The sequence below is a fragment of the Lissotriton helveticus genome, chromosome 1_1 (assembly GCF_964261635.1).
Source record: "Lissotriton helveticus chromosome 1_1, aLisHel1.1, whole genome shotgun sequence".
In the NCBI taxonomy this organism is placed as follows: domain Eukaryota; kingdom Metazoa; phylum Chordata; class Amphibia; order Caudata; family Salamandridae; genus Lissotriton; species Lissotriton helveticus.
This window is the reverse complement of record NC_136057.1, coordinates 710,299,191-710,324,296: the sequence shown is the minus strand read 5'-3', so window position 1 is coordinate 710,324,296 and position 25,106 is coordinate 710,299,191. Positions and strand designations below refer to the sequence as shown.

At 47.7% G+C, this 25,106-nt stretch overlaps 1 protein-coding gene across 2 annotated transcripts in view; it reads right to left on the bottom strand.

The window, feature by feature from the left end:
• Positions 1-24,552, bottom strand: part of PAWR (pro-apoptotic WT1 regulator) — a 441,530-nt gene extending 416,978 nt beyond the window's left edge. Inside the window, exons 1-2 of one of the 2 annotated variants that reach the window (XM_078674246.1) lie at positions 24,278-24,552; positions 22,427-23,769 (exon numbers count right to left, since the gene is read on the bottom strand). In XM_078674246.1, coding sequence (XP_078530372.1) covers positions 22,427-23,065 — 639 coding nt within the window. In that variant the 5' untranslated portion in view covers positions 23,066-23,769; positions 24,278-24,552. The remainder of the gene's footprint in view (positions 1-22,426; positions 23,770-24,277) is intronic. The other variant, XM_078674244.1, reaches the window with a different exon arrangement.
• Positions 24,553-25,106: the final 554 nt, after the last annotated feature.

Below are 25,106 nucleotides of genomic sequence, written 5' to 3'. Positions count from 1 at the left end.
TGTGCCCATTTGTATTATATCACGAGGCAGGCGAAAGGAATGCACATTTGTTAACTTCTGCGAGAGAAGCCTGTGAAATATGAATGTGCACTTGTGAAAACGTTAACTATGACGTCAGACTTGATCACTGACTGCAGTGACAAGACAGCAGGAGCGGGCAGTTTGACAGCTTCAGTATCAGGAATCTTCTCTTAGCAGGGTTGTGGGAGGAATCACAACTGTACACAGTGGAGTGGAGGTCTGTGGGGTTATAAGAGGCACCTCACATCTCCTCAGACAGGTAAAACTAGGCCCTGTGCAGACAATGGGAAGCAGAAGGGGCACACTTCAGTTGCACGAGGGGGCCATACGCTGGCGCCTTCATGCAGCCAGGCCGCTCAGTGCCAGCAGGCAGTCTAGCGCAGCACCAGTCTGATCGAATCCCCCACCTGCTCCTAGTAACCGTCATCCGACTGGGAGCCAGTACTAGAACACATGCAGCAGCTGGCACCGGGGTGATGCTGGGCTTGCTGGAGTGAGTAGAAAAAATACATAGTTCCGGCCCTATGAATTAAGTGCCGGTGATGAGCACCGGAAACCAGTAGCACAAATTAAGCCGTGCTTAAGAAGGAAATAAAATGTCCTGCGGCCCTCAAAGCGAAACTAAACATTTGCAGACAACCTGCTTTTACACACAACGCACCTTGAAAAATAAGGATTCCCAGCGCCAGGGAGCCCTCTCTCATGCAGCAGCTGCACTCTTACACCTAGCGATCATACAAAAGGTGCCAATGAGAATACGTTTTTTCATCCCTCGACCATCTCCCCACATTTGGTTCCCAAGAGTGAGCCCCACCTCAATCATTATAATACCTTTGTCAGCTTCATCCCAATTATTTTCAGGGAGAAAAATGGAAGGCTGGGTTTACATCCCCCCCACCGCCCAAAGAAAGTAACATATTGGGGAGCCGCAGCCAACGGCCAATAAGGCAAGGGAGCCGTGGGTTGAAAAAGTTTGGGAACCACTGACATGGGTCACATGTGCGACTTCACAAAAGGACTTTAGATCAAGCCTGCAGCTGAGTTCCTATTGCCAATAAGGTGTTGATGCTGCAATATGACTAAGGGAACAGCAGCAGGGGCCACATCCACTATTCTATATTTTATGGGTGGGGTGATAGTGGCACGCGAAGCCCCTGTTCACGTTTGCTTGTGTGTGAAGTTTCATTCACCACTTTTTATCTGTGCACTAGGCAGTGTGGCTTAAGCATATCTGCATGCAGTGCAACACATGAAATTCCATCTTCCACAAAGAACTGAGGACTTTGTCCTCCATTTATCTAAAACTACAGGAGGTACAGTTAAGATATTATATATATATATATATATATATATATATATATATACACATACATACATACATACATACATACATACATACACACACACACTCCGTCACAGGTATTTTAAACAGTGAAGCAACAGAGCAGTACACTGAACGCAAGTATGAAATAGGTAGGTAACAAAATGTATCACAACAAATGCCTACAAACATGTGCAATTGCTTGTAAATATTTACAGTGGCTGCAATTAAACGCTTTTATTACATTACATGATCACTCACAATTAGCACAAATATGCATTTGTCCCACTGAATAAAATGGCCATGCACTTAAGCACACTATTCAAAACATCTCACCATAAACAGTGCAAAAGACACTCTGAGGCAAATCTGTTTTATGGGTGTAAACAAAGGAGAGCAACTGGCGTCACAATTTTCCAACATAACACTACCTTTCACTATACAGAGCGTAAGGTAAAGTGGTAACTGGAAGGCTTGGTTTCCTATTATGATAGACGTTCAGATGACCAATTTTTTATCTTAAAAAGACCACCACAAAATCGCTTGCTGGTGAATTAAAAACTTCTCTTCAATCAAGGTTTCCAGTATAGTGACAAAGAGACATAGAAAATTATTTTTAAGTGGCATGGGGAACTTTTCAGCTTCTGACAACCAACAAACACCATGCGAGGCACTTGCGCGTTCGGCAGTAGTATCTACAATTTAAACAAGCTATGCTTTTTTAGGATGAATGGACATTTTACTCAAAGGGGGAATCATGGTGTTAATATATCTGCCATGCTACATACCATATGTCATTACAATGGGTTTTGAAGATGAAAATAACAGAACTGGTAACTAAATCAGGAAAAGTTTCCTAATCCATCTTCGTCTTTCCGGACAGAGTGACAGACTACCTGGGTTTCCCTAATGCCATCAAAACGCACCTCTTTTCCCCCACTATAGACTGTTATATGTTTTGCTGTTTTCTGTTTCATCGCTGGGACGCTCCTTTGCCGGGGCAGCTGTGCGCTATACAAATCCGCATAGCGGTGAGCATGCACCAAAGCCGAATAGACCCGCCACAGGATATAGAAAAAAGAAAAAAAACACAGAAGACGGACTGTATCATTGTGACTTTGAAGGATTAAATCACACAAGAAGGGGGCGTGGCCAAGATGGCGGGCTGAGTAGACGCTCTCGCCTCGAGCTCCCGAGACCCCGGAGCCCCTGAGCCGTTCTGCACCGCTGATCTCCCCCGGATCAAGCGGAGGAGAAGCCCGGTGCAGCTGCGGAAGCGGTGGTGCGGCTTGGATCCCCTGGCGGCCCCGCAAACACAGCGCGACTCCTAGCCACAGACATCCCCGGAGCGAGCGCGAGCTGCGGATCCGGCGGAGACCCGCAAGCCGGCAGCCGTGACCCGCGGGTGGAGCCACAGGAATACCGGAGCTCCGGCGAGGACTAGCGGCTCGAAGACACACCCTTCCCGGGCCTCCGGCGCGACCGGGAGACGGAGGCTCCGAGCGGAGCGAAGGTACGCCTCCCGGACCGGGGCGGGGGAGGAGCCGGCGAGAAGCTGCCACGCCACTCCGAGGATCGAGTAGGCCGGGAGGCCTACCTTTGCGCGGCGACCCCGCACTTCCTCCCGGAGCCCCTGCAGAGAGGTGGGGCCGGGCGACGACCGGGGGAAGGCTGAGAGTGTCCAGCTGCTCCCACGCACGGCATTGGGGGCCTGCCTGACCCGGCGCCGTGGTGATCGTGCCTGTCCTGGGGAGCGGAGCTGCCATACGAACCGGCGGCCCTGCTTGGCATTGGGCCCTTGCCCCCCCGGCCCCTCCCGGCACCGAGACCACGCGGTGGAGCCGAGTCCACCACCGGACACCCCATCAAGAGCGGGGGGCGCCCCCGGGGCCCAACAAGCACTGGCACCGCAGACTGCGGTAGCGTGACCCGACCAGAGGGGGGTCCGGCCTGTACCGCCTCTCCCTGTGATGCGGTGGGGCTCATCTAGGCCCTTGTGAAGACGCTGCACTTCAGACACCGGCCCGAGGTCTAGTTCCGGGCCCTGACGACGTGGTAGCCCACTCTTGGGCGGGCGGGGGAACACTTGCCGACACTGGCCATTAACGCGCAACTGGGCTGGACTGCTGCTGAGAGCGGACCGCTGCGCCCCCTCCTGGATCAGCACCCTGGGGCCCGGAGCCCCGCTGGTTCGAACTAGACAACGCAGAGACGCTGAGAGAGACGCGGCGGCGCGAGCCCCGACCCCGGCACCGCCACACCCAGCAGACTTTTGTGGGTATCCCCCCTGCGACGCGCCCCCACCTCTGTGATGTCGGGCAACAGAGGGGGCAAGAAGGGAGAGCGCACCTTGCCCGAAATGTTGGGCAGAGGTGCTCCGAGACAGGACCGGACTCAACCAGCCTCGAGCCCCCCACTGGCTCTCGGGGAGCGGAAGGGGGAGAGCCTCCGGTCACCAGGTCTTTCCTGGAGTCGCTGTTCGGCACCCTCAGAGAGGACTTCCAGGCGTTGAAACAGGAGGTGGCCGGGGAAGTCCGGGAGGTGCGGAGACAGGTCGACGCGCTTGGAGAAAGAGTATCCACCGTGGAAGACGCTAACCAATCCCGGGACGAGGAGATTGCGCACTTACAGCAGGAAGTCTTGCGGCTCCAAGACCAACAGATTGACCTCCAGTCCCACGCCGAAGATCTCGAGAACAGGTCCAGGCGCAACAACATCAGGGTCCGAGGCGTCCCATCTAAAGAAGAGGGGGAAGACACAGCAGCCTATCTGAGGGACCTGTTCCGCGACATTTTGGGCGAACCCGCAGACTTCCCGGTGAGAATTGACAGGGCACACAGGGTGGGTCTGCTGCGCCGGGCCTCGGCGCCGCCCCCAGACAATCTGGCCTACCTACCGGATTTTCCCCTGAAGGAACAGATCTTGCGCGAGGCACGACGAAAGCAGCCAGTGAGCTTCCGGGGTCATCAAATAGCCCTATTTCAGGACTTATCAACGATCACACTGCAGAAACGCAAGTCCTTCAAGATCGCCACAGACTTTTTGCGGGAACACGACACGCAATACTCATGGGGCCATCCCTTCAGGCTCATCTTCTGTTGGAACGGGACACTGCATCAGCTTCGGTCCCTCCAGGACACTTGCGGAGTGCTGGGTATCACCGCGGCAGACAACGACGTTCCAACGCCTCGCCGCCGCCGCAACTCCAGGGAGGGATGGCAGACGGTCCGACGGCGACGACCCACACTCCCGCCTCCACGACCGGATTCTCCCATGATCAGAGCCGAGATGGACAGCGCCATACGGGAGGCGTCCAGAGATACGTCGTCTGGTGATGTGCCTTGACAGCCTGAACGGACTCCGGGGGGAGATCATATTGGCTTCATCATCATTGCAGGTGCGGGGGTTCTGGGGGGGAGGGAGGGCATAGGTGGTGGCTGGACGTCCACTCGAATACTTTTCCACTGACTTGTCCGTTAGGGACCAGACTGGGACAATGGAGTTTTTTGGACAGTTGGGGTTGGGTTGAGGGGGAAGAGGGGGGCTGAGGGTAGGCCAGTGGACGAAGGGGGGGGGGGGGGGGGAGGAAATCGGGGAGTTGGGCAGTTCAGGGGATGTTTGGAGGGTGGGGATGGGGGGGGATACGGGGTTTATGCTGTGCTGTATTGTCTTGCTGCTATGCGCGCTTTGTCCTCGTGCCACTTTCTCAGGGCTGGTTGAGGAATGTTCGGGGGGGGGGGGATCTGGGGCTTGTGCTGTGCTATCGTTTTTTGCTGCTGCTTTTGCCCTGTCCTTCATCCACAGATACGGAGTTCAGAGTGTCATGCTAGAGGGTTATTGCATTCGTTCCGACCCGCACTGCTAATTTGCACTGATTTCACTATTGATTCAGGTTCATTAAGCGATATTTCACTGTCCGTTCATGGCCTTTAGATTGTTACCCTTAATGTGAAGGGGTTGAATAACCCGATCAAGCATAGAGCAATGTTGTCCCTTCTAGAAAACACCCAGGCAGACATCTGCCTCTTGCAAGAAACTCACCTCTTGGCCCGAGATTGTCTCCGGATGCGGTCTCCCAAATTCCCGGTACAGGTCTTTTCCTCAGGGACTACTAAAACAGCGGGAGTTGCGATCTTTGTGTCTAGACAGTTTAGAGGGGAGGTCCTCTGCAAGGTGGCAGCACAGAAGGGGAGGCTCCTGGCTTACAGGGTTAGGCTAGGGGGATTGCTGTTCACGGTGGGCTCGGTATATAGCACTAATGATCGCCAAGATCTGTTTCTACAATCGGCCCTGGAAGATATCGCGACGACTCCGGACAGGCACATAATCATTGGGGGGGACCTGAATATGGTCTTTAACTCATCCTTAGATAGATCTGCGCAGCGACGCCCACACACCGGGGAATTTTCACAGATGAGTACCTCCCGCTTACGGGATCTTGATATGCACGATTTGTGGAGACGCTTACACCCCACCACACAGGCCTATTCTTATTACTCCCACGCGCACAAGACATACGCTAGACTAGATTATCTCCTGGTTACGGGACCGGTCGCCGAAATGGCGACGGCTTCCGATATGGGGGTCCTTACATTGTCTGACCACGCCCGGTGTCGGGCTCCTTCCAACTACCGCCGATGTCTCCCTCGCGAGGGGTCTTGCGTCTTCGGGATACCCTCTTACATAAACAGACGTTCGTGAAACAGATACGCGACGCGATTACTGAGTATCAGAAACACAATGAGAATGGGGATACCACCCGGGCAACGCAGTGGCCCGCCATGAAGACGGTGCTCCGGGGTGAGTTTATTGCCATTTCCTCCGCGGAGAATAGGGAACGACAACAAAAAAGGGACGAACTTACGACTACGGTGCGGGAACTGGAACAGATGCATCAGAGGACGGGGGCCCCCAGAGTCTGGCGGCAACTCAAAGCAGCCCGGAAGCTTCTTTCCGCGCTAGATATGGACAGGGCGGAATACGCGGCGCTGCGCCTGAAGCAAGTGTATTACACTGGCGGTGACAGATGCGGCCGGCTACTCGCGAACAAACTTCGGGTGAAGCACCAGCACCAACGGGTTAAGGAGCTGTCCCTTCCTGGCGGAACTTTGGCTACGGAGGACCACCAGATTGCGGACGGGTTCCGTCGCTATTACGCCAACCTATACGCAGGCGCACCCTCCTCGGCCTTGGCTGAGGATGATTATCTCGCGTCGGTCGACCTCGCCGTCCTTACCCCGGCACAGGCGGAACATATGGAACGAGACATTAGGCCGGAGGAGGTGATTGCGTCTATCTCCCGACTCAAACATGGGAAAGCCCCGGGTCCTGACGGTTACACCCCACTTTTCTACAAAACGTTTTGTCAGGAGCTGGCACCACTGTTGACACGGCTCTTTAACTCCTTTGCTGAGCCGGGGGCTATCCCCCCGGATTTGCTGCGGGCAACAGTATCGGTGATCCCCAAACCGGGGAAGGACCGGACTGAATGCGACTCCTACCGGCCGATCTCGCTACTGAATGTGGACCTCAAGCTCTACACGGGGATCCTGGCGGCACGTTTGGCGCCACGTTTGCCAGGGCTAGTGGACCTGGACCAGTCCGGGTTTGTTCAAGGCCGACAAACGGTAGACAACACTAAGAGGGTGGTCCACGTCCTAGAGAAGGCCTCCCGTATCCCCGGGGAACGCATGCTGCTTTCGGTTGACGCGGAGAAAGCGTTCGATCGGGTGCATTGGCCTTACCTTGAGAAAGTGCTCTGCAAACTGGGTATGGGTGAGAAATTCCGCACCCTCATATTTAACTGTTACAGATCCCCTGCTGCGACGGTACGGGTGAACGGGTGCAGCTCCGGCCAATTCATGATAGAGAGAGGAACCAGACAGGGGAGCCCACTGTCCCCGCTACTCTTCGCTCTATACATGGAGCCGTTTGCCCAGAGGATTCGCAGAAACCCGGAGGTGACTGGCGTCCAGATGGGGGCCACATTCACGCCATCAGTTTGTATGCGGATGATGTGATCTTAATGCTTGACAATCCGAAGGAGGCGCTCCCCGCTTGCATTGCCGAGATGGACGCCTTCGCCTCGGTAGCGGGCTTCAAAATGAATATGAGAAAGTCGGCGGCCCTGGACATCTCCCTCAACGCTGCTACGAGACTTGAGTTGCAAGGGCGATTCCCTATGCATTGGTCTAAAGATCTGGTCCCATACCTGGGCATACTCCTGGCACCCTCTTTGCCTGCCATGATGACTGCTAATTACGCAGCCCTGGGCAAGAAAATTAAGGAGGAGCTATCCCGCTGGAGCAAAGGCACGCTGTTGTTGCTGGGACAGATCGCCGCGGTAAGGATGACTCTCTTGCCGCAGGTACTGTATTTGTTCCGGGCCCTGCCGCTCCAGCCACCGAGGGGATGGATACGACAGGCTCAGACCAATGTCGCACGCTTTGTCTGGCAGGGCCGTAAGCCCAGACTCAGGAGAGCCTTGTCCACGCTGGCACCTGAGTCTGGTGGACTTGGCATTCCGGATCTGCACAAGTACTTTCAGGCGGCGCAGTTGCGGTATCTGGTGGAGTGGAGCAAATGGGAATCTGACAGACACTGGCTGTTTCAGGACCAGGCATTGGCGGGCAGGACCCTACAGGAGATACCCTTCATGCGCAGATGTCACCGCCCCCCCAATCTCTATGCGTCCTTTGTCACACAGGTTCCGCTCCGTGTGTGGGACGCCGTGAATGCTACGCATGAGCTCACCACCTTCCCGTCACCGCTTACACCACTGATTGAGAACCCCGACTTTCAACCCGGGATGGAACCTGGCGCTTTCGCGCTCTGGCGGGTAGCCAGATGCTGCTCTTTGTTTCACATATACGGTCCGGAGGGTGCTGTGTCGTTTGAGGACCTCCGCCGGGACTACCACCTACCCGAAACTGAGCGTATGCGGTATCTACAGGTACGCCATTGGGCGCTTCAGTCGCAAGTTCGGGATCTAGCTGACCGGAAACTTACCCCATATGAGATGTGGCTGGCGACGCGTTCCTCGGACGCCAAGCTCATCTCAGACCTATACCGACTCTTACAACCCCCCACTTACCACATCCATAACCCCGGAAGGGTTCGCTGGGAGCGAGAGCTGGGGAGGGAACTGAGTCACAAGGAATGGGACGATATCTCCTACCGAGCGCGTCATTCAGCGTACCACACTGGGCTCACTGAAACCTTTACTAAGATATCCACATACTGGTACTACACACCTCAGAGGTTGCATGAAATGAACCATAACATCCCGAACACCTGTTGGCGCGAATGCGGACAGACTGGCACGCTTACACACATATTATGGGATTGTCCATTACTAAGTCCTTACTGGACGGAGATTTTAGATGAGATAGACCAGTGCTTTAACATTGAATTACCCCGCTTCCCCGCCTATGTCCTGCTAGGATTACCTAATGGCTTGATGTACCCTCTAAGATCCAGGAGGGGCAGACAGATAGCGATCGCTTTGGGCTCGGCGGTCCAGAATATACTCATATACTGGCGTACCACCACCCTTCCTACCACCATAGGCTGGCTGCACAGGTTATGGCACGTTCTGGGAATGGAGAAGCTGTCCCTCACGGTGGCAGGTGAGGTGGATAGATTTGAGGACCTGTGGCAACCTTTCCATACTTTACTACAGTCGGAATTCAAAGAAATTACTTGTCCCCGATATCTTAGACTATTGAGACTGACATCCCCGATTGCCTAGTTGATTTGGAGGGAGGACACGATGAGAGGTGTGGATCCTTCGCGGAGGTGATGGACGTGTAGGACATTCCCTCAGCACAAGGGGGGGGGGTTGAGGGGGGGTTGTTAGCTTTGGGATTTGTCATCATGGCGCTCACACCTAGACTGAGGCTCTACAACTGCTCAGATGGTAATGTATGGAATTCTGAAGGCGCATCTGGAGCAGGGACTTTGCATTCCGTTATTACGATGACTGTATTCATTGTATGTATTGTTTTTCCTTGTTTCTTAAACTGCAATAAAATGCTTTAAACCTAAATCACACAAGAAATAATTTAGACTAGAGGCAAATACTTGATAAGCTAAGGAAGCTAAAAGTTCATGACCACCTCTCAGACGAAAGGGAGGCATTAAGGAGTTCGCAAATAACAGAAGAAGCATTTTTAAAAGTCCCTCAAGTAGGCTTGAAAAGCAAAACGAAGAGGCAGACATATATCTACTAAATCACCCATTCATCGGACCACAACAACAAGAAATAACCCTGAGCAAAGAGACAGGGTATCCCTTGCACGTACAGAATGTGCCAACCCAATTCCTTGTCTTAGGAAGAACTGGAAAGATCCCAGTTGGGATCAACATCTGTGAGGAACAAAAAGTTGGAGAGACCTTAAGCATGAGGACAGGGCTATCCCGAGGACCACATTGGTGATGAGAAAACCAGAAGAAAAAACTCATAATGTGGCCCTGCATCCATCCGTTCTACTGAGTGCCCAGAGAGCATACCATGAATGTACCAAGTTATGCTAGCAACACAGAAAAAACAGCCATTGGAGGGATGGATTTGTATTTATAACACCCTTGGATGGCAAGCACAGGTGCTAGAGACCAGATATATTTCTTTAAACATAGTATTTTTTAGCAATAGGATAAGTAAACCTTGTCTGCTGGATGAGGAAAACATCAAGTTGTAAGGACTAGGCTGAGGAAGACGAACAAAGAGATAAAGTACTTTCTGAAAGGAGACTTGTAGAAATTAGTTTTATTTGTACATTACAAATAGAAACATTTGATTGATCATTTTATTAAGTCACTCCCATCTACATATATAATGTATACTATTTAAGAAGTAAATTCACATGACCTTCTGCTTAACCCTTTTTTTACTCAGTCTGTTCCAAACTACTATATATAGCTGTGGCATTCAACCTGTACTGCAATAAACAGCTTGACGCTACATGTTGCGGTGACCTAAGCGAACCAACACCAGTAAGACTCAATCTGTTTAGAATTCCTAAAACTTTTTTTATTAAAGGTAGCGGACAAGCAAACATATTTTTTCCCTGCCGCGGATGTATCACTTTGAGGTACCTCACTGGTCACCTCAATCTCCTAAATATGAACTCCATTTGCCAGAGTTCTCCAATACTACTGAAGTTTGTATCCAAACTTACCAACCTGGCTCGCTTCCAACAGCAGTTCAACTTTCTCATAAGTCTTTCTTTTGAAACTGAGCTTTTACCCAAGTATAGATAAATAATAGCTATTAAGGTCTACACTGTCACCAGATCACCCAGTCATAACCTTGATTCAATTTTGGTAGACATCTTTCGAGGCTGCCTGGGATCGCCATTTTTAAATATTTAACTCTTATTTCATTTTCAGATAACTTCACTTACTCCATCAATATTAATGCCTGGCTGGATGTCCTTCAGATGTCAGCCTCTTCTGTGCTTCAAGTACAGTCTAATGGAATTAGATGTGTTTTTCTATAATGATCAAAAACTCGGTCTTCAACAAGACTGGTCGCAGCGATGTTGCTACTAACGTGAGATTCCATAATGAATACCATGAAGTTCCTGCTAACTTTTAAACACTATACTGAAATTTACCATAACTGCTCAGGAGCAATCGCATTATGGTTCATGGTATAACTGCATTAAAGCGCTTTCTGAAAAAAATGCATGTATATTATATGCATTTTTTTCCAGGATAGACCCAGCGCTTGAAAATAGTTGCTACAATCTGACAGCTTGGTTCCTTCCTTGTTAAGCAGTTTAAAGTGTACATCCTAAGGTATTTGGTATCTTGCGCTCAACTGTAAATTATAGCATATCAAGATGAAAGCATCGCAAACATTTAGGGTGACACACACTTTGTATAAGAGTCAACACTGCAAATGCCCAAACCATGACAGCAGGATCAAACTAACCTGGTCTAGTGTTTAAAATAGCCGCAAACTTCAAATTCACCAAATAGCTCAATGCATACCAATAGCAAACAACTGTTTAGTGTCCCTTCCAGACAAGGGATCCTTTTGCCGCAAATACGCAATACATATAAAGTGGTGACCTGCAAATCCAACGAACAACCTTCGAGTGCCTAGATTTCTGAGCGCACAGAAGGAATGCAACCTCTATTTCTTAAAGATTTCTATTCACATCGTCCACTACTTTCACAAAGGGAGATTATGTCAGATCCCCGAAGTATTGCTGCACTGATTTATTGGGGAGGGGGATCAGGAGTAAACAGTCTTCCTGGAAAAATAAAGGCTGCAATACTCAAACCATTAAGCATTTGCACTGCAAAAGGTCTCGCATTTGCGAGAGTTTTAGCTATTGGCATTGCAAATGACAATGCCTTTTATTTATCTGTTTTGATAATTAACACATAAATAAAAGGCAGTCATTTACAATGTCAATAGCTCATTCTCTTGTAAATGGGAGACCGATTTCATTTTAAAGCAACGGTCCCATACTGCTCGGAAAGTGAAAGAGCGCATGGCGTGCTGAATGTTGCAGGAATGCATGTCGTGCCTGCAGTAGGAGAAATTCATTAGAGAAAATAGTGCTTACAGACAAAGACATACGGTGTAACAAGAGAAGTAAAAGGGCCTGTCCTCATGGAAGGTTACAAATGAAGACAAGGCGGTACCAAGGAGGGACTAACAAGCCTATTAACGAATCAAAAGCCAGCATTTACGAAGGACAATGACACAAGCCAAAGACAAATATGGGCGGAGAGTGGGCGGGATTCAAGGGCATACTCTAATAAAGCATGCCTTGCAGAGCAGCGCATGAGCTGCCCAGGCTCGGCCTAATAAGAACTCATGTGCAGCACTGGCAAACCGAGGGTCTACAAAGTTGAACACTGGAGAAACAAGTACTGGCAATGCCAACGGGTCTGGCTTTAAAGGAATGTTATTTGGTAATCTGTCAACAAGGTGTTTGATTGAATGCTTGATTTAATCTCAGCCACTGGCAATCGCCCAGGCCGCATCCCAATCCATCGATTTTCACCCACCATGCCACCTCAGTTAGGACCCAGCCTATGCAAATCAGCCTCGACCCTGCTCTAATCGGAACACTCCAGCCCGAACTACCACGCCAAGACCTCCGTGAGCCCACCCATTACATAGTATTAGTTGACTTTCCTGTCACTCTCACTTGCCTGCCTCTTATTCATGCCCCAGCTTGTCAATCTTTTTTTTTTTTTGCTTCATTGCGCACAGACACTTCACCATATGTTGACTGCCTGGTGTCTATCCTTCCACTACTTGCTTCTCAACTACATTTTCTTTCTTTTTGGTTAAGCACTCCACGAGTGCGCCTCCATTTTCGAGCTGTCTCCATCGTGTAATCCTCACCTCCTTCACTTTGCTCAGTTGCCTGTGAGCTTCTCCAAGCCCTCCCTCCATGGTGTGCTCACTCTTGTCCTGCTCCCATTGCTTTCTCACCTTTGTGCTTCTCACCCACACGCTTTGTTACTCGTCTGCTGCTTTCCTTTGGAGTATTTGTGCGCTATACAAATTTAATTCATTCATTCACTCATTCATTCATTCTCCTTCCCACGCCTGCCACCCATGTTGCTTCATCCTATATCCTCTCCTTCGGTCACTCGTTGCTTCTCGTCGTCATACCCAGTCTGTGCTCCTTCCTTACGCCAGATGAGCCTTCCTACTGTCACCAACTGCTTCTCCTCACTACCCCTTGTTTTGCTCACCCCACCCAATTAGTGCCATCGGTGTTACTCCCCCAGAACAGAATGGCTGAAAAGCAGTAGTAAAGCCACTAGGTCTCAAGAGTGAAATATATTGGCTTTGTTAATGCTCGTGTTTTAGGTCTTGCCTCACAGAATAGCTGTCTCCAAGACCCACTGTTACCAATAACTTATATGTAAGCCGAATGGGCTTTACCTCCACCCAAATGTACACTGAATCATCACACATGAAGTTCTCTATCTCACACATGTACTATTTACAGAAAGCAATCTTTTTTTGGTATCAATTGACAACGCATCTGTCAGCTAGATGTACTGTTACACATTCTTTAAAGTGGGATTTGGCATCATCCAGTGGAGTAATACTCTCGGACCTCAAGCTAGTGCCTATTTGCTTTCTACCTTCCAGGAAATGCTCCAAAGAAATGCATGAGGGACTAGGGCATTTGAATTGTACACTCAATCATCGCGCTGCTTGTCACATTCAATTATTTATTTCCTGTATGCATTCCATACAGAGAACAATACTTTTGCAGAGCACTGGCAAGGCCAACACGACAGGATTTAATGTAATAAACAGCATTTGTACATGCAGCACATGTAAATACATTTGTGAATGTGTGTGTTTACAAAGATTGGCAAATTAAGTTGAGACCTACTGGTGTTACCAATGCCTGTTTCGATCTGAGATTCCACAATTTCCCACAAACTGGGAACATGACACAGGTGAGGACATTTAAACTCGTTTCCAACACACACTCTTCTTTAAAGCTATGAACATTGGAACGATGCAGCTCGTGCTGCAAAGCGATTTTTTTTTTAAACATTTTTAGCTCATTCTAAATATGAGATTAACATTTCAGTATTTTGATAATCAATCTGCTCCAAATCGAACATGTGTATCTTGTGTCTGCATTACAGTTCGTTCCAACCTCTACCAAAACTTACATCAACAATCAGATGGACTTGGTCACATATTATGCTACAATGTCCTAAGATTCAGAGGTTTCTGGGAGGATATTTTCTGCTATCTGGAAACAGTATGTGGCATTCAATTAGCAGTAAATAATTTGTTAATTATTATTGGTTTTGATCCAGATCTTCTTTTTCCTGATCAATTGGTTAAATTTCTCTACATCGCAATGGCAGTAGCAAGATCACTTTTGCTGCAGAGGTGACGTTCTGAGTTGATTCCCTCTGTTCTAGAGTGGGTTTATAAGAAGAAATCGGTCAAGAGAAGTGAACGCACTTATGCACTATGTGTTGGGGGACTTAGGAAGTTCGAAAAAATCTGGGCTACATATTTTGATTAAGATCGTGAGGGGTCATTGCCTTACACATGTTTATAAGCTATTGGAAGTCTTTGTTTTTCGTATTTGTCCCCGATTTTCCTTTTAGCGCTTTGTATACTACCCATTTATTCTTACAATTTTAATTTTATGCCTATAATCTTTTTTTATGGATGTATTATGCTAATTGTATTGTAACTTTGGGACTTCAATAAAAATATTTTTTTTAAATTTAAAAAAACAATCAGATGGACAATAATATACAGATACGGCTCCTATAATAAGTTAAATAATAATCACAGCTTATATGTAGGCAGAATGGGGAATCTAATCAACTTTACACGTGATTGTTTGTAACAATCTTGTAACTTCGAAAATGAATATTATATTGAGAAAACCACTGTATACCCATTATTTCAAGAGTTTTGTAAAAGCACTGCATCAAGGGAGCTTTGGTTTAGCGAGGGACAGGTATATTATTCAAAAGTTAATACTTGGACGGACATCAGTTGTACTTTCTGCCCTACACTGTCCTCTTACCCACTTTCTCCTTACTCGATTAGCCTTTGTCTTCCCATAGTTCAGCAGATTTGCAGCCCAATACTATACTTCATGAGAAATTCTTATCTTGTTGATAAATAACCCCAATCATACTGCAGTATACACAAGCGTCACTCCTAGGTTCTGTGCCAACACATCTCCACGTATTCAGCTCTTCACAAAATGTGCAATATTATAAAAAGGTCTAAGTGAGCGTGTGTGATATTTACATGAAGTGCACTGGAAACAAAATCATGTTCTAGTACTCTCTTCGGAGGAGCAGGAGAAGCAACAACATTTAAAGGCAAGATTAGGTCCGAAGTTTCGTGCTGCAGTCCAGCTGTTCTTAAGCTTTTGACTTCTAGGGATCCCCACTGGCTAATTACTGGAAGCCGGGGAACACCCCCAATAAGTCATTATTAGAAACCTTGGACCACTGGCCTAAGCAATTTCTACGATTTGGACATCAAAACAATATACAAAATTAAGTATACACAATTAAATGTTCAAATACTGAAATATTTTATGTAATTCACAATCAAATATAGAGAAAGTTTTTACATTTTCAATGTTGGTTCCTTATATGTGTATACTTTATTAAATGTTATATTATTTAATTCTGTACAACAGGCGCAGACCCACAGGGGTCCCCCGGTCACATGCTAAGAGCCACTGCTCTAGTCTATGCAATCTGAGCTTTACAGCCAAATGCACGGATTTTTATTATCTCTGTAGCCAGAAGACACGCTATCCACTGACATAATACTGTCCAAAGAAGTAGTGTGCAGCTTTGAGTCAATGGACTTCATGGTCTAGATGCTGGGCATTCAAGGTATATAAATGCAGGGTTTGAGATGTACCTGTAAAAAGCAATGCACACCTAATTATGTAAGATACACATAGCTTAGAGATCTCTATGTACGAAGAGCATCTGCGAGATCTGTGTAAACTGAGGGAGAGATCTGACCTCTTAAGGCAGGAGCTAGTGAGATCCGTCACCTGATAAATGGCTATGCTGCTCAAGAGCTGTAAGTGGACGTCACTTCAGGAAATAAAAAAGGTATACATTTGCAGGAAGTCCCTAAGGCTCCAGTCACAGTGTCTGAGAGAATCTGGGAAGCCTACATCTGCTCGCATAGAACAGATGCAAACGGTTTTTAGAGAGACTTAATATTCTGGTGTTACACTTTGATATTCAAGATTAAAGAAAGCCATCTGTCTCCTGGGTAGACTGCAGACGGGGTGGAGTTAATATCTTAAGCTCATTGCAAGGAGCAAGGGGTAAAATAGGCCTCAATGCAAGTAAGCGATAAGTTCTTCTGGCTATCAAATGCTGTGGATAGGTACAGACATCAAGCAATTACTCTAGCGATCCTTGCTGAATGAGTGGCGGCTGGAGCCATGCAAGTTACCCTCATGAAACCTTGCAAGAGCAAAGGCCAGAGGTAAAGTGTCATGTTCAGACGGTCTACAAGAAGATATAGATCAACTTGAAAGTGTTATGTCATTGGTACTAAGAACGTTTTTCGGAAAAAAACATTGAACTTAATTACTATCTCATTCATCTCCAACTGCACCCTCTTGATATTTGTAAAATAAAGTTCTATTTATTGAACGCCTATGTTTTTTTTCTTAACAGAGTGATTGCAACTTGTATCAGTTGTTTATTTGTAAATAAAGCATACGTCTTTACAACAGGCTTCGCATATGAAGTTGGCCTGCGACGTTCTGAGACATTGGAGTGGCTAAGCACACTCTTGCACACAAAAAAGCATTCCTGTGCAACCACACTCTTACCACCCCGGCCAAGTGCAGTGCGGCGTGACGAGAGCACACCTGTGGATCTTAAGCACAGCGTCATACGGTTCCCATATATTGGACCCGTGCACCTTCCAAGCCCACACCACCCCCGCCTTGCAGACCCTTCAGGTCAGATAATACATACATGTCAAAGAATTCAGAGAAAAGAAAACCCGTCCTGGAGCAGCACATCAGGCATGGACCTGGGAAACTTGCCAGCTACTACAAGGGCACAATGTACAAGTGACACTCGTCGGCTACACAACTGACAATTACAATGACATGTCCTCCAATTCTTTTCCTCTGGATTAACTAGGTTAATGGACCATAAAACAATGGCAGGAAGAATGTATACATCTTGGCAACCTGCTCATACCTTATAATAAGTTTATGTTGTGTTTGACTTGCAATGCAAATGATGCCAGTTACCCTGTCTGAGCAGCATCTGTTTATTTGGCAATAAAATATTTTATTTGAAACGGTAGTGCAGCTTTTTTAAAGGCCAGTCTGTGAGACACTTGTCACACAGAGGTCCTTCCAGTCCGTAAGAGGAGGCGGGCTTTCTCCTTACGGATGCGTGGGATGATATCCCTGCTGTCTCGCGGGCTTGCAGTTCCGGCCTCCACTCTAAGTTAAAATGCACATTCTCCAAACACAGTGGGCCGCGGGGGTCAGTACATTCCACTGTAGGTGCTAATTAAGCATTAATGACTCCCTGCTGTTGTCATAAGAGGGGGGGGTGCCAACTGACCAGCGAACCGTGCTCAAACTGCAGCAGGAAGACGTTAAGATAAAAGTACGAATGCCCAAGTCTGCCATTACGCAGGGTGCTGGCCCCTAGGGCCCGGCGTAGGCCGCAGCATCACTCTGGGACCACTTCAGACTTCACACAGAAGTTGTAAAAACAAATACATGTCACGCTGTGCCCACTTCACAGTACAGGATGTCAGACGTGCACATGCACCAATGGCACATGCTGCAGCTTCGTAAAGTTTCAGAGTTTAAGGTTCAGATTGCCCAAACCTAAAGGGTTCACGGGTCCAGAAGGACCAATCATTCGTCAAATCTCAAAGCTGCGTCCACGCAACAGAAACCGCAACATTTCACCTGATTACCACCAGAGTCTTCCACGCAGACTGTTTAGTGTATCCAGTTTTGGGGGAGAGGGTGGGGGGGGGGGGGGGGGGTTAAACCAGAGTTGAGCTGTCTTGAGGAGAGACAATTTGACTTATATTTTGGATTGAAAAATCGACACTAACTCTGGGATTGTCCTTCATATAATTAATTACAAGAAGGAACATTATTTGGATTCAACGTTTGAACCGTGTGAAAACTGAGGCCGTACCAGAGTCACATTTTATTGTTCACAATTTTTTCCCCCTATAAGCACTGCGCCGTCCGCACTTTTTTGTAAAGCATGATGACGACCGTAGGGGTGAATAAGAATATAATCTTTCAGATGTGAAATGTTCTTGTTCGTTTTGACTTACATCGTTAATATGCTGATCACAGGTGCAGACATATTGAATGCACCAGTGCTATTCATTTCAATTTGTTATTGTTTTCATAACAAAACAGATGTCCAGAGAATGCCAAAATAGAAGAACGTATCAATGTTCGTGGGGAATAGTAATATAATTGGGGAGAAACGACTCATATATATACTTTTGGTCACATGATATTCAGAAAGCTTCTCTGGTCACAAAAGTAAGGAAACGAGAGAACAGAGGATAAAGGAGGAGAGGAAAAGACTGGAGGCCTGGTGTGGACGTAATGCCTACATGTAAGAGAGCGAGAGGTTAAAATGTGAATGCACCTGTGTTTAAGAGACCCATGGAACTTCTGTTCTAATTTATATCCTGATACCGGTACACAGATATGTCAGTGTCAGCAACAGATGTAGGCATTCTTGACATGCATTTCACTTGTCGCTGTAAAACTCGATTATAGTGTTTCACCTTGAAAAAACAGTGGCACTGTTCGAGTTGGTGGCACCCAGTAGATCACAGGAGCAAGGACTTCACACTACCTAAAATACATGGGGTGGGCCGGCAATCGCCATTTACTACATGCACACGAAACAAGCACTGGCAACACTAACAGGTCTGACGTTGTTCTGACTTTGCTAATTCTTACATTTTTATATATAGACAAATGACACAAGCGGCCAGGAAGCAGTGTTGGAGAAACTGCCAATCTCTCACCCAATTAATGCAAGCGTGGTCTAAAAGACACAATTGATATTTTTTGTAATATAGAAGCACACACTGCAACATTAGTACCATACTCACGGGAATAATTTATAGCGTGGATATACACATTGTGTAAGAGATTATTGCTGTCACTCAAAGTCAGGTAGGCCAATGGCTTAAAATGAGTGGACCCTGTGCCCCACATGCTGTGGTGGGTGGAAGCAAGCAACATTAACGCATACCAATGGGTGAAGAGAACTGGCTAAAATCTCCGGTAAGTATGAACGCATTGTATATACATGTTATTAATGACAAAAAATGGTTTGGCTCAGGTAGGCCTATAAAAAAAAAAATAGAAAATCAGCAGGGGCAATAAATATATTAACAATAGAAGTAGGTGTTAGTAAATCAGTCACAAAGCAAGCTTGTAGGTTGGTAGCCCTTTCAAATGTTCCTACAGATAGATGTGACACCCCACCCAGACTGAGATTTTAAGCAGATTTACCAGACAAAGCAATAAATGAAGGTCGCCGAATTCTGTCGGTTGCACTTGGTTCTCTTTTTAAGATTTCAGCCTTCAATGTCTTTCTCTAAATCAGAAAATGGTAGTGTGTGCATCCTTTAAGAAGTATGCATTGCCCAGTGGTTTGATTTTAAAATCTATCCAGCCTGCGCAGTTAAAAGCATTTACTCTGTGGATCTTCAACAGTAGCACCAATCCAACGAGGAGAAGTTTTTGCGAAAAACTCACGAGAGTTGGTACAGAACAAATAGTCCTATATTGTTTACCTGAATTTGTTTTAACAGAGGCTAAATGCCCTTATCATATTACACATCAGAAAATTCATAATTCTGAACAGGCTTCAGAGAGGTTGCCAGGATTTCAAGGAATGTCTCTTATTTTGAGTACAAAAGTCAAGTAATAACTTTATTGCAGTGAATGTTTTTTGTCACATCCAAACTTTATTGTGGGATTCAAGACGTGTCCTACTTTTTCCATTTACAGCTACCTAAAATAGTTAGAGAAAACATTTCTAGATAAGAGTTCAACCAAAAAATCAGGATCAGATGTCCAATGGACCAAAGGGGAGGGGCTTTACATGAATATGTAGGTATATTTCAGAGTTAAAGTATCACTGGTCATATTGACCAACACTTTTCTCTGTGGTACTGTCTGGTTTTTTTCTAGTACTGTTATTAAAAGAGACTTATAAGTCAAGAAGCTTTCAGAAACTTTTAACACCCACGAGAAAGTAACTAAATTCTAAACAAACAGGTTTTTGGTTAAAATTATCCTTGGCACTTATCAAGGACTACATTTTTTAATTCATATTTTTGGCATTGCTTGTATACTTAAGAGACTTGTCCGTTTACTTAAACTTGATATACTATACTCCCCACTCCTCCCCCTCCCTAATGCACACTGGCTTCCGATCACTGGTGAGGCGGTGGTGCGTACTACACTCTCTAAGTTCGGCCTACACACGGTGGGGGACCTATTCCCAGACGGACATGCCTTTAGTTTGACGGAGGACCCCCGGTTCCAGGACCGTACTTTTATGGACTCCTTTGTACTGTCCCGACTGCATTCCTTACTGCGAGCCACATTTCCCACCTTCCCACTGGCTCCAGAGGAGGCGCAACCCCTGACCGCAGTTATTCAACATCCATCGGGGACACACATGGTTACTAAGATATACAGACTTAGCTTAGCGGCTGCTCCTGCAGCAGACGAGAAGGTCCGCCTGGCTTGGGAAAGAGATTTGGGGAAACAGATCACGGATGAGGAATGGGCTCGGTGCTGTGCTGTAACAAAAACAGTATCGTTGAACACCCGGCACAAGCTCATTCATTTCAAATTCCTGAGGCGTATGTACCACACCCCTGCTCTGGCCCACAGAATAGACCCCTCCCGATCCCCTATGTGCCCGAAATGTAAAACTACAGAGGCTGATTTTGCTCACCTATCATGGACCTGCCCCCGACTGCAAGACTACTGGCTACAGGTACACAGCACATTTGGTAAAATACTAGGCGTCCCCCTAACTCCGACCCCTGAAATTGCTTTGTTAGGCTTCGTGACGAACTTCCCACCAGCGGTTCTCAGGCTTGCAACGCTGGGCTTCTTGCTAGCTAAGCGCGAGGTGGCCTTACTTTGGTGCTCCGCAAGAAGCCCGACGGTGAAATATTGGTTGAAGAGCTTGGCCTCCTGCAATGTCAACTGCGTAGAGTACTCCTCCACCATCCCTACATCGTCTAGACCCTTAGACATATGGGGGCCGTACCGCGCATACATTGCTAAACTCGCAGCTGACCACCAGGCGCAGCTAGACAGCCAACTGTACCCGGAGGGAGTGGGTTAGCCTGTGCTGTTGGTACAACTTATGCGCTGCTGCTGAACACTATCTGTGGGGGCCGGTTGGGCTTGTAATTGCATCCGGGGCTATTTACTGGCTGTGATAAACTGTTGTGGATATCCCCAATCCCTTTGGACTTTGCACTTGTTCCTACGCCGAAAGCTGTCATTCAGGGTGTTTTTGTACTGCAAGATGGGGTGTATTGTTTCCATTGCTAATGGTTCGTGTATGATGCTTCTGAAAATGACAAATAAAGTTTAAAAAAAAAAAAGAGACTTGTCCGTTACATCGTGCAGAGAAGAGGTGGCCTCACAATATCGGCCAGAATACTCTTCTTAGGGCAGCTTTAGACTGATTCACTAAGCTTGAATGGAAAGGTATGGACGAGCTAAAAATTATCAAGTTCGCTGTCCCAAGTTAGCTACAGCACAGTCACATTGGTTTGTTCTAATTAATAAATCATTATTTACCACTTCCACAATAACCCATTAGACCAAATAAATTATCTTCACCCATCAGTTGTAGCCTGTTTATTTTCGGGCCTGCCAGGTGCTTTCTTAACAGGTATCTAAAGGCCAGCTGGTAAGTTTGTCATTTCTATTATACAATTATGTGGTGAACTGGTTTTATGTAAACTTTAGAAGCCTCAGTAAGGTAGAGTGGACTGAAGGATTTACATTTTTGCAGAACTAGACGGAGTGCGCTGTTTGTGCTCATACACCCAAAAAAAAAAAAAACACATACACAATGGCCCAAAGAGATCAAATTGATTCAAAGTAATCAAAATTACTTGTTTTGTGACACATTAAATGTGTTGCCTCACATCAGTTTAAACTTTAACGGGTAGCTCATTGCCAGAAACCTTCAGGATAAGCACTCTCCTGTACCCATCTAACATTTCAGTCTCAACCTTACAGTAGATGCATATTTTTGGTGGGCATTGTTCCACATCAGCCTCGATTATGCACAGGTTCATCTTGTTCGAACATACTAACACAACACCAATAAGTAGTTGGCTCTGCAGTACAACCAGAAGCAAATAATGTCACATCATTAAACAGCATTTTGCATCCAAGGCCACATATATCACATGAAAATGAGGTTTGAACGATTATACAGAGAGCAATCACGGAAAATACTGAAGCACAATGAGGAGAGCCCAGACTGAGGCCCAGCCCTTACCTCCAAGGAAGGAATGTTGACAACACCTGTGGACCTCCTCTTCTCTCTCATCTTCCTCTTCTCAATTTGGCCCTTTCCTTTCCTTGCGCTGGGGCCGGAGCTCTTTGCCTTCTCCTTGGCCTTGGTTGGGGTGTCCTTGCTGGCCTCCTCTGCAGCACCATTCCCCTCCAAAGCATCTTCCTGGGGCTCTAGAGCTGCAGACAATACCTTCTCCGATGCTTTCTTAAGTGCTGGCTCAGGGGCGACTCGTCCTCCAGGGACGTGGCAGACGGCAGTAGAAGGAGCTCCAAGTGGAACAGGCTGCTCTTCCTCGGGTTTCCTCAGGGAGGGAGATGAAGATGATTTTGCCAAGGATGAAGTGGTGTTTACTGAGATGCAATTTGCTCCACCAGTTCGGTCTGGCATGGCCACCAAGTTACTAGAGCTGTTGTTGTTATTCAACTCATTGTTGACAACTACCACTGGGGGCTTAACACCACTCTCTGGGCCTCCAGGCACTCCTATGGGGGCAGTGAGCACACTACCTGGGACCTCTCCATAGAGCCGGGCACGCATCTTCTCCCTTTTGGCCTTCCACTCCTCAAGAAAGTCAGTAGTGGTGGAGGTGGCTGGGGGGGCCCTGTAGCCTCCAGTTGCCATGCTGCGCCAAAGGGGCAGGGGTGACCCAAGAAGAGTGGCCTGGTGAGAGTAGAGGTGCAGCAGCGTAGAGAGTCAGTTCAGGGACTTGTTGGCACTGGTCAGATAGGTAGCGAGTGGCGTGAGGGTAATTAAGTAGTATTGAAGCGTGGTAGTGATATGGCACTATGTGCTTTCAGCTAGGTGTGCAGCAACAGTACCAGTGTAGTTGGGGGGTTGGGGGGGTGTTGGGGATTCAGAAGTCAGGGGAGGTGTAGTGGTTTGGTGTGAGATACGAGTAAAGGCAGCAGTAGTTAAAATGCGCAGTTATAAGGTTGAGATGGGGAGGGATTACTTCTCCAGCGTGATGTAGAGGGTGGAAAATGGAATTGGGGCCGCAGCATGAGTGGGGGTTACAGGATAGTCAAGGTCTGAGAGTCCAACATTAAAGAAGAGAGGATTTATTCAGCACAGGGTTAAGGATCAGGGGTAGCCGGGTTCTGTGGACACTCCTAGGGTAGATTATCCAGGGCAGGATATATATGTTAATGGTGACGAGGCAGTGTAGCGTTATGGTCTGGTGAGCAGCGATGCGGCTGCCAAGGATGGGGGCGACGCGGGCAGCGTCTCACCAGCTCTGCTGTCGGTGGGGCGCGGGCAGAGGGGGCTCCACTCCACAGATAAGGCAACCCTGCAGCAGCCGCTGCGCTCCTTCCAGAGCAAACACCCTGAGAGAGAGAGAGAAAAGGGAATGAAAACAAAAGGATTAGTCAACAGCAGCGGTGCCAGGAGGGGCAGAAGCGCCACTCTCCCTCCCCCAGCAGAGAACCGAAACCGGCAGAAACCGGGCATTGCATTTATAACTTTAAACGTTAAGCACACATTCACGAAAAGACACAGGAGGCGACATCCCCTGGCCGCCAGCCCTCGGATAGCTGAAGAATTTGAACCAGAGGGAGAAGGATTATCCGTGCTCACTTCACCGACGCGCCTGTACCGCTGCCCACCCCGTGTTTTATCAAAGGCTAGAAAAGTTCAGTCCCTTCGGGAGGTTGTGCGTGACAGCAGTCATGGGGGGCGGAGGGACAGAGACGAAAGGTGTGACGGTCGGTGGCACTCACACACGAGAGAGGTGCACGGGGGGCAGCAACGGCACTGTCATGCCGGTGCCTTCTCCCTGGCTGGGAGGGGGAGAGGACCACCCACTCCCATGAAACGGTAAGGGGGCCTCGTTACCTGCTGCAGAGCGGGGGACTCTAGCGAAACCCAGGAGAGCTTCCTCCCCCTCGCAACTGCGGCTTCAGGTGTGCTGCGCCTGCTGGCCTCGGAGCCGCCTCCAGCCGCCTCAGCTCCCCACCTCCCGGAAGAAGCGGCTTCCAGGGCTCCGAAACTTTTCCGATCCCCATGGGAGGAGCAAGGGCTGAAGACAAGGCCAGGCCCCCGGCGGAAATGCCCGAAGGGGCGGAGAGGTGGCCACAGGCGGCATCCAGCGCAGCACGCAATTGTCCGATGCGCCCACGAATTCTTTTTAGAGAGAGAAACAATCGCGTAAGCCTTAAACCTGAGCCCGGCGCCCTTTAGACTATACAGTTTAGTATTACATCCTGGATCTGCCCACTGTATTCTTTGGCTGGGGGAATAGAGAGCTGTTTTCAGCATTTTTGCCAGTAAATGAATTACCCCACATATTTCCCACAAATGTTTATCACACGGATAACGTGAAAGCTATTAAGCGCAGGGAGTTACGCAACTTGAACTTCCGGTGTAGGGCGAGAGGGTGGGTGGCTCTTCAAATAATGAGGGGGCGCTATCCTTGGAGTCAATACAAGAAAACAAAGTGATGCACTGTGCATTTGAAACTCTGGTCAAGCCTTGTGTAATGTAACTTGTACTAATGTAAAGCGCTCCATTACCTTCGGGTCGAGTTCGCACTATATAGACCTGCTAAAAAATATTATATATAACAAACATGATTAAATCGACCTATGTTTATAGGCTACTGATATAGGTCTTTAAAAGTGCAATGAGTGATTTGATAACTAAAAAGCAGCTTCTACAGATTTCA